Source organism: Mastigoproctus giganteus, chromosome 14, assembly GCF_048544385.1.
Source record: "Mastigoproctus giganteus isolate SK-2022 chromosome 14, ASM4854438v1, whole genome shotgun sequence".
Lineage (NCBI taxonomy): Eukaryota > Metazoa > Arthropoda > Arachnida > Uropygi > Thelyphonidae > Mastigoproctus > Mastigoproctus giganteus.
Window position 1 is genome coordinate 92,322,697 of NC_143588.1, and position 17,766 is coordinate 92,340,462.

The window sequence follows — 17,766 nt, forward strand, 5'->3', positions numbered from 1 at the left end:
AAAATATTCTCCAGGTTTTTTTTACTTGGCGAAAACAGCATATATATTAATATTTGTTCTTCCAGGAAATTAATATTTGCAATTGTTAGCAAATTAATATTTGCTTTTCCACTTCTCAAGAGTGAAATGGGATTATGGGTCACATTTCACTCATTGTTTTATATTAACCTCTGTGGTAAAAAGTTCATAGAGCCTCCTTTCAATGTAGTATTTGATATATAGAGCACTCACACACCTCTTGGGTTTTTTTTTTTTTTTATTTGCTCTAACTTTAGATGCAGTTTTTTCTTGACAGCACATCCAACGACTTGGAGACATCCTGTTGTCAAAATAAATGTTCAACTTTGGCATATCCAAAGGGTGGCCAACCGTCCTGATATGGCCAGGATTTTCCTGATTTAGAACTTGAAGTCCCGCTTCCCGATAATACCATCGTTTGTTCTGATAAGAGAGGAAAGAACTGTTAATTTATTTATTTAAGTATTTTTAATTAATTCTTATTGGAATCTAACAGATGTGTTAAAAACTTATTCTAATAACAAGAGAAAAATGAGAATTGAGAAATCTTTTTTCCACCAACCTTTAATGCAATTCGAGAATTAGTAGAAATATTCAACATCAAAAATGTTAACTTAGATTTGGTTTTTGAAGAAATTTTAAGTCTAAAGGCATTTTGTTCGTCACTGAGTAACGAAGAAAAGAAAATGCATGTTGATAAAATATGGGTGCAATTTTTCTCAATTTCCAGAGGCAAATAATTTGTCTCAAAATTAAGCATTCCACATTCAAATGCTTCATCAGAAAGAGTTTTCAGCTTAATGAAAACTGCTTGATGGAAAGAGAGAAACTGTCTTTTATTAGAAAATTTAGAAGCCAAACTTATGGTGAAAGAAAACTATAACATATCCTGTTCAGAATTTAAAAACTTTTAAAATCTTCAGAAGGAGAAGAAATTTTAAAATCAGCAAAATCGAAAGAAAAATGTATAAAGTAAAAGTAGTTCTTCCTTGCTATTTTAAAAATAACTGGTATAAATAATATTATAGTTTATATAGGACAAATATATATTAACAACAATCATTTAACAAATAAATACTATAATTGATTGATTGATAAAAGAAAATTTATTTTAATTGTAATTTTATATTTTTCTTTTACTTTTTGAAGGAAAAAATGGTATACTACACATTTTGTTTCAAGTTTTCCCACTTACCAATTTTCAAAATATGGCCACCTTATCCAAATGCCACATGCATGTGATAAAGGCCCTCGGAATATTGAGAAGCTTTGGAATTTGTCATACATCAAGTTCTGTATATGGCACCTTACTATCTAACCTATATACATTCAAATTCATCAACCTTATTTTTACTTAGCATATTGATTGTGACAGTTGTATGCACTACCTTCTGCTGCTTCATTTTTACCTCTGTGTGCCACCACACAGAGATAAAAATATACTCTATACTGTTTGCATAGAGTTTTCATAAAATGTGTTTATTTGTTTAGTGTCCTAATATTTTTGGTGGCAAATATGAGATCATACTTTATTTTTATAATTATATGTGAACAAGCATACACATTAATTTTGAAATGGAATGAAAGTAATAAAGTGAAAGTGAGAATTTATTAATTTATAATTAGTTAAACAAGTAATCTAATAGAACTGAAAGAAAATAGCAGCTTAACTTTTTTTTTTTTTTTTTTAATAGAACTGAATGTTTGAAGCTGTTTGTAGCAACTACAGTACTAACTTGTGCTAAAATAGAAGAACGAGCAAGAATTGTTGATAAATGGATTCAGGTGGCTGTAGAAACAAAAACATCTTTTGGAAATTTATTTGGTTTTGGTGTTATCATGCAAGGACTATCTCTTTCACAGGTAATTTCTAATTATTAGTCTCTGCATCACTAATTAATTAGAAAGTGCAAGTAATAGAAAGTACACCTTGCAAAATAATGTTCAAATATTTAAATATCTATATCAGAATATAGTGTAAACCTGCATTTGTTTTGATTAACTTAGATAGCTTGATTTTGTTTGGTACAGTAGAAATTCATCATGTTGCTTTTTTCTTTTACTTCTGCTTTTGTAATTAATCATATCTGTTTTACTTGTATGTTTATAAATATTTATCATACAGAGTGTAGCAGACTAATGGTTTTTATTTTTCAATATCATTTGAACAAATTAACATAACTTCATGAAAAACTTTATTTAGCAGTATATATAATGCAGTTATTAACAAGTTAGTTAATATTTGCAGTGCATTACATTTCAGACACATTATATATATTCATGATTTATAACAAAAAAAAAAAAAAAAACAAGCAAAAAGCAGTGATTTTTATGCACGAAATGAGAACATTTAAATTCTGCACATTTGTTAAATTGTTCATTCATTCCTCCAGTCAACACACAGCAACAAACATTTATATCCAGCTACAATATAAGGTATGTGGATAGGTTTGAAAAAAGGAAATATAACTGCCTCATTTCTATTAATCTGATTTCAGTGACATTTGGGATGACTTTACAAATCTTTCGGATGCCTCCATAGTCAGGAGCAGCAGTGTGTAGCACATGCTTCTTGATTAGACCGGGGTTTGAGTCCGTGACCACCAAATATGGAAGATGCAGAAAGGTCAGGGAATGACCACCGCATATCCCCAGAGCAATATGGCCTTAGTTGCTAATGCTCCTAAAAACCAAATAACAACAACAAATCTTTCTAAAAGAGCTAAATATAAAATTTTATGAAACTCCATCCACTAAGAGTCGAGTTATTACGTGTGGATGGATGAACATAGTGAAGACAGCAGGCACTTTATACATATGTTAATGCGCTTAAAAACTAAGTCAAGTTTTTTTGCAGCTTTTTAATCCATGTTTAATTTTTCCATGATATAATGTAACAAATTTTCATAAATCATTGATTTCTTATGGAGTCTTCTTTTAATTCGGTAATCAAAGGGTAATCACAAAAACTCCTTCCATCAGGGCACAGAGGTGGTAAGAATCTTGGAGGCTATGCAATTTTGCTAAATCTTTAAACGCTATCAGGAAAAACGTTATGCATAGTTTGCTAAGATTTATGTGGTGCCATTAGGCAAGTCATAACCTAATATTGTTCTGGTGTAGTCCTCATCTTTGTAACTCATTTTGTAAATGTAAGTGCAATAATTGAATGTATTCTCCTGCATTCTTGTTATGCTTTGATCCTACTGTAAACATATGATTCCAAATGTTAATGTGTCATTCTAACCTCTCTAATATGCAGTGGTTTTGCATGCAGTTCTTTGGTGTTTCTTTGAGACCAATTGAAATGATGGGATATCTGAAGGAAAGAATTTTTTGTGAATGTTTCTGAATTAAAATATTTTACAAGAAATCACAATGATTAGTTAAAATGCTCAGTAGATATGCTGGAAACCTTTGTAACATATATATCAGGAGTGACCTACTTATTTTGTAATGTGATCTACTTTTTTTCTTCAAAATGTGCCACAATCTACCATCTCAAAAATTACATTGCACAAAGTGCATAGGCGCCTCCGTAGCCAGGTGGGAAGGAGCAGCAGTGCGTAGCACACGCTTCTTGATTAGACCGGGGTTCGAGCCCATCACCACCAAATACGGAGGATGCGGAAAGGTCAGAGAATGACCACTGCATATCCCGGAGCAATATGGCCTTAGTTGCTAATGCTCCTAAAAACCAAATAACAAACAACAAACAAACAGCACAAAGTGTGCAAATTGAGGGATGACTGTATATTTAAAATTTGTTGTGATCGACCGAAATTAAATCCGTGATAGACTGGTAGATCGCGATTGACTCGTTGGCCACCCCTGATCTATATATTATTGTAAACAAAAGAAAAGTCCTAACAGTTGAAGTAATGTGAATTTCATGTGTTAGTTTGTTATTTGGGAGTTCCTTGGTGTATATACATGAGAAACCAAGAGAAAGTACTGCCCACTGAGAATTTTTTCTCCAAGGACAAACTCTCAATAAGAGTTTACCTTGAAGTTCTGAAATGGTTGAGGGGGATCATGGCCAGACAAGTGGATGTTGCATTGCAATAACCCACCAACTCACACCAAATTATCAGTATGCAATTTTTGACAGAAAAACGTATCCTTGGGATGGAACGTCCTCCCTGCTTTCCAGATTTGGTTCCATCTCTTTTTATTACCATTGAGAGAGACATTTTAAACCTTTGGAGAAAGTCAGCAGTGTACATAGAGGGCACTAAAATTGATATTAGTAAATAAATTTCAGAACTAAATTCCAATTGTGACAAAAGCAAAGCAAAAAATTGGTAAGTTTAATTTTAACTTCCTTTTAGATATTTTTTAGATGTAGAATTATAATACATCTGATTGCCATGGCCTTTTTTTCTTTCTGAGCTTAGAAGAATATTTAAATGTTTTAATTTCTGTTTAATACTGGGACAACAGCTGTGCAGCAAGAAGAATGTTAATACCCTCCTTTTTTTATGGTAACTATCACCATACAGCATTTAGAACAAAATTTTAAAATTACTATTTTAGAGTATGGTGTTAGGAAATCAATTAAATGTCCTTGTGTATATTGTCTTAACTTCACTTACAGTTTAACAAGAAACTAGTCTGTTTTCTTTCTTTTTTTTTTTTTTTATTCATTATTTTTTATAAAATCTGTTTGATATATATTGCATGTCAGAATATTGTGCATACATAGTCACACATGGTGTCATTAAAAATATGAATATTTTATATATTTTTATGAAAATACTGGATTTCTGATAGAATATGGACAGGACATTTTGATACTCTTTTTTTTTTTTTTTAGTATCTCATAAGTCTAGCACCATAGGCTTTGGCTAGAAGCCAAAGCAGATAAAATGCTGAATATTACAGGTCACAAGAAAAATTCTTTATCACCAATTGTGCAGTTTCATAATCAGATTTAATTTTCGTTAATCAACGTTTAGTTTAATTTTCACATATTAATTAAATACAAAACTCCAACACGCTATTATTATATGACACTAATAACATTGTTAATTTAATATATTGTTAATATTAATTGAGGAAGTTGTATAAAACATCTTATGATGTTTTATGTATTTTGAAATACACAAAAATCAAATATTACTAAATATGGGTATTTTCAAAAATCAGTGTAAAGCTATATTTTTTGACGTGTTGGTGGGTACATAACACCTAGAGCTGCCTACGTGGCTGTGATCCACAGTGTGAAGAAATGGGCTGCCTGCAAGCCACAGGTTACACACACTGGATTGATTTTTTTTTTTTTTTTGTTGCAATTGTATTTAATAGCATTAAATAAAGACATGAGAGTGAATTAATTTTATTGTGCAGGTCATATCGAGAAGTTGCAGTTGTATTCATTGCTCAAAATTGTCCATTAGGAGCATTCCTCCCTCCAAAGTGCTTGAGTAAATTGGAACAAATGCTGTCTTTTCTATAATATTAAGTTGTGGTCACATAGTGACCACAACTTAATATTAAACTAGTTAGTTTAACTTCTGTTCCGGGTAAAATAATGGAGTCACTGGTTAAAGATGCATTGCAGGATCATCTAGACAAGACTGCAGCAATAATTCAGACACAGTATGGGTGTGTTAAGGGAAAGTGTTGTCTGACAAATTTGATAGGATTTGATATTATGATGTGGTTTTCAAAGGAACTGGATGCAAAAAATAATTTTGATATCATATATTTGGATTTCAGGAAAGCTTTTTACACTGTTGCGCATGAAAGACTATTGTACAAATTGGAGCAGAATGGTATTAAGGGTAAGTTGCTGCAATGGATAAAAGGATGGTTAAGTGGGAGAAGACAGAGGGTGGTAATCAATGGGTGCTGCTCTTCGTGGACTAATGTTATTAGTGGAGTCCCACAGGGTTCGGTGTTGGGTCCACTGTTGTTTTGTATATTTATCAATGATATTGATGAAGGTATATCAGGCTTAATGTCGAAGTTTGCAGATGATACAAAGGTTGGCAGGGTTGTTAATGACAGTGTGCTACTGCAACAGGATCTAGATAATTTGGGCAGATGGGCTAAGAAGTGGCAACTGAAGTTTAACCTTGACAAATGCAAAGTACTGCATATGGGTAGAAGTAACCCCAGAGAAACGTAACAACTGTGTGGTACTACACTTAAGGTGGTAGAAAATGAAAAAGACCTGGGAGTAATTGTGGAGACAGATATGAAGTTTTCTGAGCAGTGCAGACAGGCTGCCAGGGCAGGTCATGGGGTTTTGTCAATGATATATAGGAATTTTGCTAGCAGGGAAAAGGAGGTGATTATACCTCTGTATAAGGCATGGTCAAGCCATGCCTTGAGTACTGCGTACAGGTTTGGAGGCCTCCTTTTAGGAAGGATGTAGATTTACTTGAGCGTGTACAGAGAAGGGCAACAAGATTGGTGAGGGGAATGAAGGGATCCCCTTACTAAGAGAGGCTCTGCAAATTGCAGTGGCTGGAGACTAGGCACGTGTGCGGTGATCTGATCGAGGTTTATGCCCCCTTAGGTTCGTAATATGAACAAGTGGAAGGATCCCATCAGAATTCAGAATGGGTTGAGCATGCTGAATTCTGATGGGATCCTTCCACTTGTTCAGATTACGAACCTAAGGGGGCATAAATTCAAATTAAGAAAAGACAGATGTAGAATAGATGTGCGGAAATTTGCCTTTAGCCAATGGGTGGTTAATTGCTGGAACAAACTTCCATCTGTCGTGAAAGTTGATAGGTTGAATAAATTTAAGGAGGAACTGGACAGGCATTTGGAGGGAATGGTGTGTTTTTTTTTTTTTTTTTTTTTGCTTTCTTGCATCACATGCCACTACTACTACTATTCATGTTTTATATATTATATAATGCCTGATTAAGAATTTAAGATAAATTTAAACTTAATTTTTCATTATAGTCATTAATATCTGTCATTATTATATTGATCCCCTCTCCATCTGGATATATATCACCATATATATATCCCCCCCCCCCCAGAAAAACAGTCTGGATCTACTTCTGCCCAGAACAGCCACCAATTCCTCCCCCCCCCTCTCTCTCTCTCTCTCTGTGTTGTGCAAGTTGCTGGTGAAATTCAAAGAGAAGGATTCAGTGCCTAGATTTTGTCTGAGTAACTTTCTCTTTGGCGACTATTAAAATTAAGAAAGTAGCTAGTAAATAATTTTCTGCTTATAAGGATTGGTCACACCTTGAAGAGAATAAGTAGCATCCTTATAAGCTGCAGATTCTTTAGGCACTGAGTGAACATCTGGATTGCACGCGTTCTGTGAATGGTTACTGTGCTAAGAGCAAGAAAATCCTGATTTCAGTGATGAGACTGATTTTTGTGTCAAGTGAAGCTAATTGACAAAAAAAGCAGATTGGTACAAAAGTAACTATAACTAAAAGTAGTCCATTAAAATAATGAAATGGTGATCATGTTATGGTATAACAAGTGGTCTGTGGAAGGAATTGAATAATTGGTTCATTCCACAGTGACAAGAGAGAGAGAGATATATTTTGATGTGTTACAGAATGATTTCCATTCAAAGCCAAGGCAAAGAATATGCAGTCTTAAATAAATTTTTACTGCCTGTTGTTGGATGAAACAGTTCCCTTTGGTTCCAGACTTATGGCACCCCCTTTATATCATTTTTATTTTTTAAAACATAGTATTTGTATATAGAAGAAAAAGAAAATTATAAAAAAAAAAAAAACTTATTAAATGTGTGGGTACATTTAATAACCATGAATATATACCATGAATTAAATTGCTAGAATGTTCTTAATACATTTTTTCCCCATAAGTTTGGTTGATTACAATTAAATTTTTATTATTTTATTATGTAGGTGTCTGAATTAAAGTATACCTGGTTGTTTCTGAGACAGGCATATACAGAAAGTGCTTTTACTTACGAAACCAAACTCCGGCCAGCTATAAAATTGATGCAGGAATGTTCTCTTGCACTTGCTCCTAACACTTGCATTCCTTATGTGTTGTCACTTATTACTATTTTGCAGAGCCATCTGGACTTATCAGAAACTGTTAAAGGAAATGGTCTACAAGATGAGGTAGGAAATGAAAAGATTTTTCACTTTGGTATACCATGGGAACAAACTAGTGCTGACTATGGCCTTAACTTAATATTGGCTCATTTGAAATTGGGACAGGAAATTATGCAGCAGTGTTCCACTTTTACAAGAAATGGTGAAATGATATTGAATAAAGTGAAATGTGATAGTATAGCAATGGAAATGTTTATGACAGAATTCCATATGAAATTTTTATGGGGAAGTAGAGGGGCATACGTTAAAGCTAATGACAGGTATGAGAAGTTTCATCAAGTATTAACTCTTTTACATCGTAAATGTGAAAGCAGCTAGGAAAATAGTATTAGATAAAAATTTTCTTATTAAATCCTCTTTGTGATGTGTTTACCATGACATTACTGTCCATGTGAGCTGTTTAAGTGTAAAACTGCTGGAAACTAACAAGAACAAGATATCTGAATAACTTTCTTTTTAATAACTGTTAAAGTTAAGAAAGTAGCTAGTAAATTTAAAAAACAAATTGAAATAAAATTCAAAATTTACTATTAATTTTTTTTTTTATAAATGCAGCAGCAGCAGCAGTCTTTTTTTTTTTACAAATTTTTATATGGGTAAACAGCACATGAACAGTAAAGCCAGATCATTGCAAACACATCATGAATAGATTATAAGTTAAGTTAATATATAATACAGAATTTTGCTAAGCTAAACTTTATATACATCTCCTTTAGAAATACATTTACCTGTTTTTGCTATTTTTGATACATATTTACTCTCTTATTTTAAAAACGATAGGAATGTCTGCCTTGTTGCTTTGAGATCACATCTTGTAAGAAAAAAAAAAAAAAGCCTAAACTGGTAAAAAATTAATTTAAATTGATAGGCAGCTTCCTTTTTAGGAGAATGGAAAGACTAGTGCTAGATGGGGTTGTGTTTTATTATATATATTTTTTTAACTAAACTTTATCACAGAATTTAGCATAAGGAATAGGTGAGAGAGCATACATTAACCCATTAGTAATTGGATCAAATTTTGTAATGTCAGCAGTCACCAGGGCCCCTAGTCGTCCCCAGAATTGGAATCTTGTAGCACAGACATGTATGAATATTTTGCATTGAAGTTTCCCTCCCACCAGTCAACAATTATATTTGATAGAAAAATATAGCACTGCACAGGAAAATGAACCACAGCCAGCAGTATGCATATTCCTAAATATGCTGGGGAAGGGGAGAACTAGTAATACAAAATTATAGCTTTTATTGAAATTAAGCAACAAAACAATTAATTGACTGGTTTACATGCTTCACTAACACAATTTTTAAATTATGTGTAAATTACAAATCTCCTTATACTATATTCTATAGTTGATGAAACAGATATTTGGAGATTTATAGTATAAAAGAAAAAATAAGAATAACCTGTTTCACCAATGAATAAATTATTCAAACATTAAGTTGCTGGTTTTCTGTTTCATGCTTAGTGTAGACTAATAATATCAGTGGCCGACTGGGCTAGAGGGTGGGTAAAGGGCCTGCCTGGCAACCCAAAGGTCGCGGGTTCGAATCCCGCCTCGGGCTTGGATCAGAGTATAAAATGCAAAAACCTTGGGAGTTGCAATATGGCCACAGAAGCCGATGCGCCAACAAACTAACAAAAAAAAAAAAAAAAAATCAATGCTAACTGTCCACACTAAACTGCAACAATAAGAAGGATTTTATTGTTCTCTCTCTCTCTCTCTCTATATATATATATATATATATATATGCGTGTGTATATTAATACAAAAGAAATAAAATCTCTAATATCTAAGTGATATAAACAACTGAAAAGTGAAATTGTCAGGATAGAATAATGCCATCAACTTTGATTAAACATTAGCAACTATAATTAGTGAAGTCATACTAAATCAAATATTAACAAAATACCAAATCAAAAGTATCATAATGCTGTTAATGCATAAGGCTTACATTGAAAGGCATGTGACATTCCTTTCGATGTAAGCTTTATGCACAGTAACAGCATTATGATACTTTTGATTTGGTATTTTGTTAATATTTCATTTAGTTGCTATTAGGGGCCTTGTAGGTTACATGCATATCTTAGGCTATATTGTCTAAAAATAAAAAACATTGTTCTTATATATATATATATATATGTGAGAGAGAGAATATAATAATAAAACATCATATTCATAAATAATGATTATTTGTTATTTCTTTTAGATTTTTGTGCGTAACTTTGAAATACTTTTGTTTTTTTATCCATTAAACAAGATTGTTTATGGCATGACACCCAATAAAGATTTCTGTTGAAATTTATTTACTTAGTTGTGATGGCCTTAGCATGAGAGATTAGTGCCTTTTTTGAAAGCTATACTTTTCTTTTACTCGGTTTTAAAATTTGGGTGCAAATCCAACCATAGCTGTACTATTTTACTTGGTTAAATACACAGTCTCGAATGCCCAGAGAATTTTACCATCATGGATATGGAAAATGCAAGTAATTTAATGTGCAGTGGCCACAGGCATAGTAGTGGCTGACTAAAATTGAAAATATGGAGAGTTATGTGCTCAGCACAGCTGAAAATAATTAACATAGTGATGTAATTTGGAAGAAAGGGGCAATTTTTATCACTATTCAGGAACAATAACCAACATCTTTCAAAAGGTTGCTATAAATTTGACTATTTCTATGCAGGCAAGCCTATCAAAGTTTACCCTTTTCCAAACATATAGCTGCTTTATCATTACTTATCAGTTAATTATCAAATTTTTTAATAAAGAAATCACTTTTCTCCAAAGGTATTATAAGTAAAGCTGGTTGGGCAATCTGATTAAAGAGTGGCAAAAAGACTTATGAATGGGGAACCCTGAAAGGCACTACACAGCTGCTGGTGGGTTAATGTGTTGTTCAACTCATTATCAGTTCTCAATTTGATAATTGAAAATGGTATTTGATAACTATTGCTCTGAATATGAATAGCTTTTATTAACATCTACTGTCAATCTATGGCAGTGTTTCTTAATTTCTGCAGTCCATATCCAATAGGGATATGGACTGCAGAAGTTGTTAATAGTGTGAGTTCGTATATAAATTTCATAAAGTATATTCTATACTGTACAAGATTATTTTACTGAAAAAGTTAAAGGTAAAAAAAATTGAAATATCATATTTAAATAACTTTAACAATTTTTAGCTTGACATTTAAACAATATTGATATGATTGGGGATATCCAAACCTAGACCTAACAGCATCTTTGTTGGATGGGGGGTCTGCCATGTTTTCTGACAAAAAATAGGGATCTATGGGTGTCCATATTTAAATGGTTAAGAACTGCTGATCTGTGATAACAGTAATTCAAAATTTGTGTTATGATGAAACTATACTGTGTGTAAATAATCTGTTAAGAATCAATTTTTTAAGCTGTTTTTCTGTCATGGTGGCTTGATTTTGTGTGTGTGTGTGTGTGTGTGTGTGTGTGTGTGTGTGTGTGTGTGTGTGTGTGTGTGTGTGTGTGTGTGTGTGTGTGTTACCAGGCATCTTGTCAAGCCTACATAAGTCAAATTATATCTCTGCTAGTAAGAAATCATGTACATCCCGTTATTTACTTATAATATATTGTCAATGGAGGCAGCTGTGATGTGCCTTAAAGTGTGGACTTTACTGACATTTACATATTAATGAAATACTGTTATTTTTAATTAAAAATTGAACAGTTAATTGCCATAGGAGACAAATTTGTATGTTTTTTTTGTTTTTTTTTTTTATTTGATGCACTGAATTTTTTGATTTTTTTTTAGTTTTCATTTCATAGGGAAACTTATTTCAAAACCAAATTAACTGTATCAAGTTTGGAGTATGTTATCATCTTATAAAAAGAAAGCTACTAGTTGACCATAGCATTACCCTTTGAAGTGTGTGTGTGTGTGTGTGTGTGTGTGTGTGTGTGTGTGTGTGTGTGTGTGTGTGTGTGTGTGTGTGTGTGTGTGTGTGTGTGTGTGTGTGAGCATTTTCAGCAGAAATTTTTGCTTGTAATTAATTTTTTTCAGTAGTAAGTCAAGTGAAGAACAATTATTCACTGTTGTTTAATTTTGAAAATGCATTAATGAAAATGTTGATATATATATATATATATACACACGTGTGGCTACCTTTTATACAAGATATACTTCCAAGCTGAGATATTTTTATATTGTACGTATATACCGCAATTTTTAAAATTGATATAAATTTTGAAATTTTAAGTTGTTTTAATAGTATATAAAACAGTTATGACTGAAGGGAGTTTTGAACTAGACTATTATCTGTATATAAAAGTTTTTCTTTTTATGCTTAGCCATCAGGTAACTAAGGAGTTTACATCATAACTGTATTTTGTGGCAGCTGATATACCAACATCACAGTTAACAATGAGCCATGCATTTTTTGTGGCAATGTAACTTCAAACTGAGGGTTTGGTGTCAAACAACATTAGCTACAAAATCATTTTGTGGTTAATATATTATAAGTTATCAAGTTGATTCCAGTAACTGCTGACTCATCAATGAATATATGGAAGTTTTGTTTTTTCTTTAAGATTTGTACATTTTTCATCACAGGATAAATTTAATAAGTTTGACACTTTTATGGCAGGCTTATTTTACTTTTATAATGACATCCAAAAATGTTGCTATATCACTGGATATAGCAACATTTATCTTTCATCATAATTACATATTTATCCTTACTTGATCATAATTTATTTTTAAGAATTCCTCTAATAAATAATTTTTTCAGAATTTTAAAACAAAAGTTTTTAAAACTTCTTTGAGTGTGTACTACATATGCAGTTTTCATGTGTGGGCTCTATGGAGTATGTATGTATATCTGTATTTTTCAAAGCCATTTCAATTATGTTTCTGATATGTCCATTTATGTACGAATTTTCTCCATCTTCCACAAGTAATTAGAAATGAGCTAATATAGGAGCACTGTTTTTTTTTTTTTTTCTGCATTTAAAAACTTTGTGATGCTGCAATTATATGTTCCTTTTATCTGTGTAATTATTGATGCAGTTTATATGACAAAATAGATGTACAGAAATAGTTTTATGACAAAGTAGATGACAGCAGAAATAGCTTTAAAAAAGGGTGTTAGCTGCAGTTATCTGATTTGGGCTTAAAAAAGTTGAAATTGGAGAAATTCTCAGAAATTCATATCCAGAAGTTGATGAAATTGAATCAAGTGAACAGGGATACTGACCGAATGCATAAGATGTGACCCTGAATTCATGTGCACATGGCCCAAGTCAGCATGATTGATTAGGTTAAACATGCAAATATTTTAAATGCTGTATATTACTGATTTAGTATAAAGTAGGCTATTGCTTATTTAACTTATTTTACTTATTTAACAAAAATTCAGCTGGCTTCTCATGTTTACAACACTATTTCTCAGAAATAGAAATAATAGCAGTACCTTCAATGGTTGTCATTAAATTGATTTCCATTATTTTCATTCATCCATTTCATCCTTGGTAGGATGAGTTGTTCATAAATCACTGTTTTGTCTGAACTATAACTTGTATCTTCATCACTGTTGTCAACTGGTATTATTAGAAGGTTGCATAGCGCTTCCATCATGGCATCTTTTCTCCAATGTTCTTCCAATGTTAGTCCACAAGTAGTTAATTCTAACAATTTGTCCATAGATATATCCTCAGTAATATTAAAATTTGTAATATTTTTTAAATTTTCCCACACATGTTCAATGGCATTAATATTGCAATGGTATGACAGCAAGCTTAAAACTAGAATTACTTTTTTGTTCAACTATGGAATCAAATTTATATATTTTATTTTGAAAATAGCATTTTGCCAAATCTAAAAGTTCGATTTTTTTAAAGATTTTCATTGAAAACAGTATTATTACTGAAAAGCCAATCCATTATTTTCTGTTTTCTGAATGATAAGTTAGGAGATTTGTTTTAACTGTATGGAATGAGAGGGTGCATTGTCTGTAATTACAACAGCCTTGGTGCCTCCGTAGCCAGGTGGACAGGAGCGGCAGTGCATAGCACACACGCTTCTTGATTAGACCGGGGTTCGAGCCCTTGACCACCAAATATGGAGGATGCGGAAAGGTCAGAGAATGACCACCGCATATCCCCAGGGCAATATGGCCTTAGTTGCTAATGCTCCTAAAAACCAAATAACAACAACAACAGCCTTTCCAGGTAAATTGGTTAACAGTTCATCTGATGCCCATTTTTCAAAAATTGCTGAGTTCATCCGACCGTAATAATTCCCCATTGTTGTTTGCTTTGCATACTAAATTTGAATTAAAAATAAATTCTGTTTCTTTACCTGCATCTAAAATGTTTTTGAAGCATTTCCTGATTGATAGATGCAGCAAACATTTTGACTTTGCCAGTTTACTAAATATCAAGTTGCTATCTCGATCCAAGTTTCATCAATATAAATGATGGGATTAGAAGAGAAACGTTTTCTTCTAAATCTCATTATTTGTTAAATTTCTTTTAAGTATAATTTCATTTTTTTTCTCCATTAAAGGCTTTCTTTCACTTTGAGATATTTTCCAAGAAAATCCAATATCCAATTTTGTGAAGAATTTTTTGAAGAGATTCCCTTTTAAAAGTAAAATCTGTTTTCTCTTTCAGAACTGAAATTAATTTAGGTTTTTTTGGAATTCTTTTCTCATTTATGTAAAAGGCTTGGAAAGTTCACCTTAACTTCTCTATTGAATTTGTCCACAGAAGATAAGCCATGGCTTGTTTTAGTTTTGGAGATTTAAAAGTTGGATTCTTGTTATTTTTTAATAATTGTTTCCAAAAATCCCATAGCAACGCTTGCATGTTTGTTTAAATTGGCAAGCTTGGAAATCCATTTAGTGCTTTCTTATCAGAATAATGACATTAAATATAATGTTTTTACCCCGACTATGTAACCTTTTTCCTCTTGCATTCTTTTATGCAGATAGTAGTACTTCCATTCTTTCTTTGCTAACAAAAATCATAAACTTGAATGAACTATTAAACTATGTAGTTGTTATGACAAATGCCAACAGTGCTTACCAGCTCCTCATCAGAGTTGTAATTTGGCACAACCTATACCTGAAACAGAATCGTCCTGGCATTTTACTAGGCACTGTCACATTTCATGTGGTTGGACAGTAGATACTGTAAATTTGTATCAAAGTAATGACAAATTTTTCTTTTCTTTTACAATTTTTTGGGATTTTTTTCTTATTCTGATTTAATTTTCACTCTAATATTAAAATAAGAACAAATTAAATATTAAAAGCATTTATTTACAATGCTTTCATAATTTTCAAAATGCCATAAAGAAACTCACTCCTCAATGCCATATGCATTCAGAAAACTCACTCAACTTAACCAAAAGGGTTAATGGGAAAAAGGTCAAATTTCCATACAAATTCATGATGCTGCTTGCATAAATGTTATATGAACAAGTTTTCTTGATGATCAGAAATGTGAGCTACTGCAGGAGCATTTTTTTATATTTAAAATTTTTTTATGGTGTTACAATTATGTCATTATCATTTTCCAGTATAAAGTTGTGTTCATGTTAGCTGTGCTGATGTTCTTCAAATAGAACATTTCCTTCTTTATCCAAAATTCTAGTTACTGGGTAATTAGAATCTGTTTGCATTTTGTGACATGATCTCATCTGCTTATTTAATGGACCATACTGTTATTCAGTGAATGGACTATACCTATTAGTCAATTGTTAAGGTATCCATTGCTCTGTGGCCAAATAAAATACCTTCCATTGGTCACTGCTACAGCTCTACTACAGTGGTGACTAATTTTTTGCTGTCAGCTTGCCTAAAATAATCTAAGTCATTACTCATTTGCATATTCTGTTATTTGAATCTTAAAGATAGTAGTGCAATTATGTTTTCTCCTGGTCACATTCAACAGTGCAATTGGAATAAATGGGAATAGGTGCAAAAACCAAATCATTTATAAATGGTACACCCAAGACCGATAAACTCTAGTAGTAGTCATTGTTTAAAAAGAATTACCCTGTTGACAAGCTCACCTAGCCTTTAATGTGTCAATGTAGTTGTGTCTTTTGTAGGTTGTCTCACTGAGATGCTGAATTTAATATGAAGTTTGGATGAAGGAATTATGCAGATTTTTATTTCCATTTATTGATAAATCATTTGAGATGTGATTGATTACACGCATTACAGAATTTTTTTATCTATTGGTACACATTTAAAATTGGAAATGAATACTTGAATCAAGTAAAAGTAGCAATTTAAAATCAACAAACAATAATTGCATAAACTTATTTTTATGGGAGCTAACAAACTTTACGGTAATGAGGAATTATCAGATATTGTAAGTAGATAGAATATTCCATTATTAAGCTTGAGTGAAAAGGTTGTTGATTTCAGAGGGCTTCAAATTTTTATCTTTAATGTGGCCATTTGTAGTTAATAAAATAGTGTTTTGGGATAAAACTATTGAACAAGCAAAAAATGAAAGACCACATTATTTGGTTTAGTTTTGCTAATTTACAAAAGATCTTTAGCAAAGAAGCTTGAGAATAAATAAAAGGGAGACAATTTTATTTTATTTATTTATTTTATTTATTTTTTTTTTTTTGATATGGCTAAGGAACACTAGTCAACATATGTGAAACTTTCATAGAGGAATTACTGTTTTCAATACATAAATCCTTATGTTGGGAAGTACTTTGCTAGGCTTCAGTTATTATAATTTATCAGTTAAAAAACACTGCCACAGTAATCAAAACCCAGCACCCAGGGTGAAATATAGACATGCATCAGAGTACCCATATAAAATGTGTTAAAATGCTATTAACAGTGTGTGGCTCGTGTCTGTGATATACAAGTTCCAAACTGTTTTTAGCTAAGCCTTTTAACTTTATTTTTTGTTATTTTCTGTTATTTTTCATATAAATATAAATTAGCTTTAATTCAGTGCTATGTATGCACTATAACTAAAAGTTTATAAATTTTGGCATATGAGTTAAAATAAAAAAATAAAAAAAATTGGCTAAACTGTAATGTAAGAGGTGGCTAGCTGTTTTTAATCAAAAAATATATAAACAAAAAGTCATATGTTATTGCACTTCATACAAAGTGCTAAAATTCTGTCACACCAGTGCTGTTCAGACCTATGATTTCTCTTATTTTCAAACTGCAAATTTTTTTGTTTGTGCTGTCATTTACTATTTTTGTGGGCATCTGTAAAAAATAATTCATTTGATAATTATATATATGTATATGTACGTAGAGCAAGCTGTTCACTTCAGCTAAGAGTTTAAAATTTTTGGCAAATCTGTTTATATTAAGTGTTGTTTTGATGAATAATGGTGGCATGTTTTTCCATACAAGTAAGCTAAATTTTTGTTTAATTTGGCTAAATAGTCAAATTGCATTATTTGTCATGACCTGGTTTCATTTACTTACACAGTTAAAATCTGCTTAGATATGTTGTCTGTGCATAGTATTAGAAATGTTTTCTTCTTAGTTTAAAACTCCAAAAAGTCTGTGGTTTCAAATACTATTGATAATGTATTTAAAGTACTTAATGCTTATTTTTCAGTGCAATAATCAAACAAAGAAATTTAGGTAGGTGGAAAAACTGCAATTTTCACAGCTTATTAAAGAAGAAAGTGTGCGAGGACTTGTTT

The 17,766-nt window shown here is 31.8% G+C and overlaps 1 protein-coding gene across 1 annotated transcript in view; it reads left to right on the top strand.

Moving 5' to 3' along the window:
- Nucleotides 1-8,408, top strand: part of LOC150075359 (breast cancer anti-estrogen resistance protein 3 homolog) — a 32,523-nt gene extending 24,115 nt beyond the window's left edge. The window contains exons 7-8 of the mRNA XM_090388460.1: nt 1,713-1,881; nt 7,875-8,408. Of these exons, the coding sequence (XP_090244586.1) occupies nt 1,713-1,881; nt 7,875-8,408 (703 nt within the window). The remainder of the gene's footprint in view (nt 1-1,712; nt 1,882-7,874) is intronic.
- Nucleotides 8,409-17,766: the final 9,358 nt, after the last annotated feature.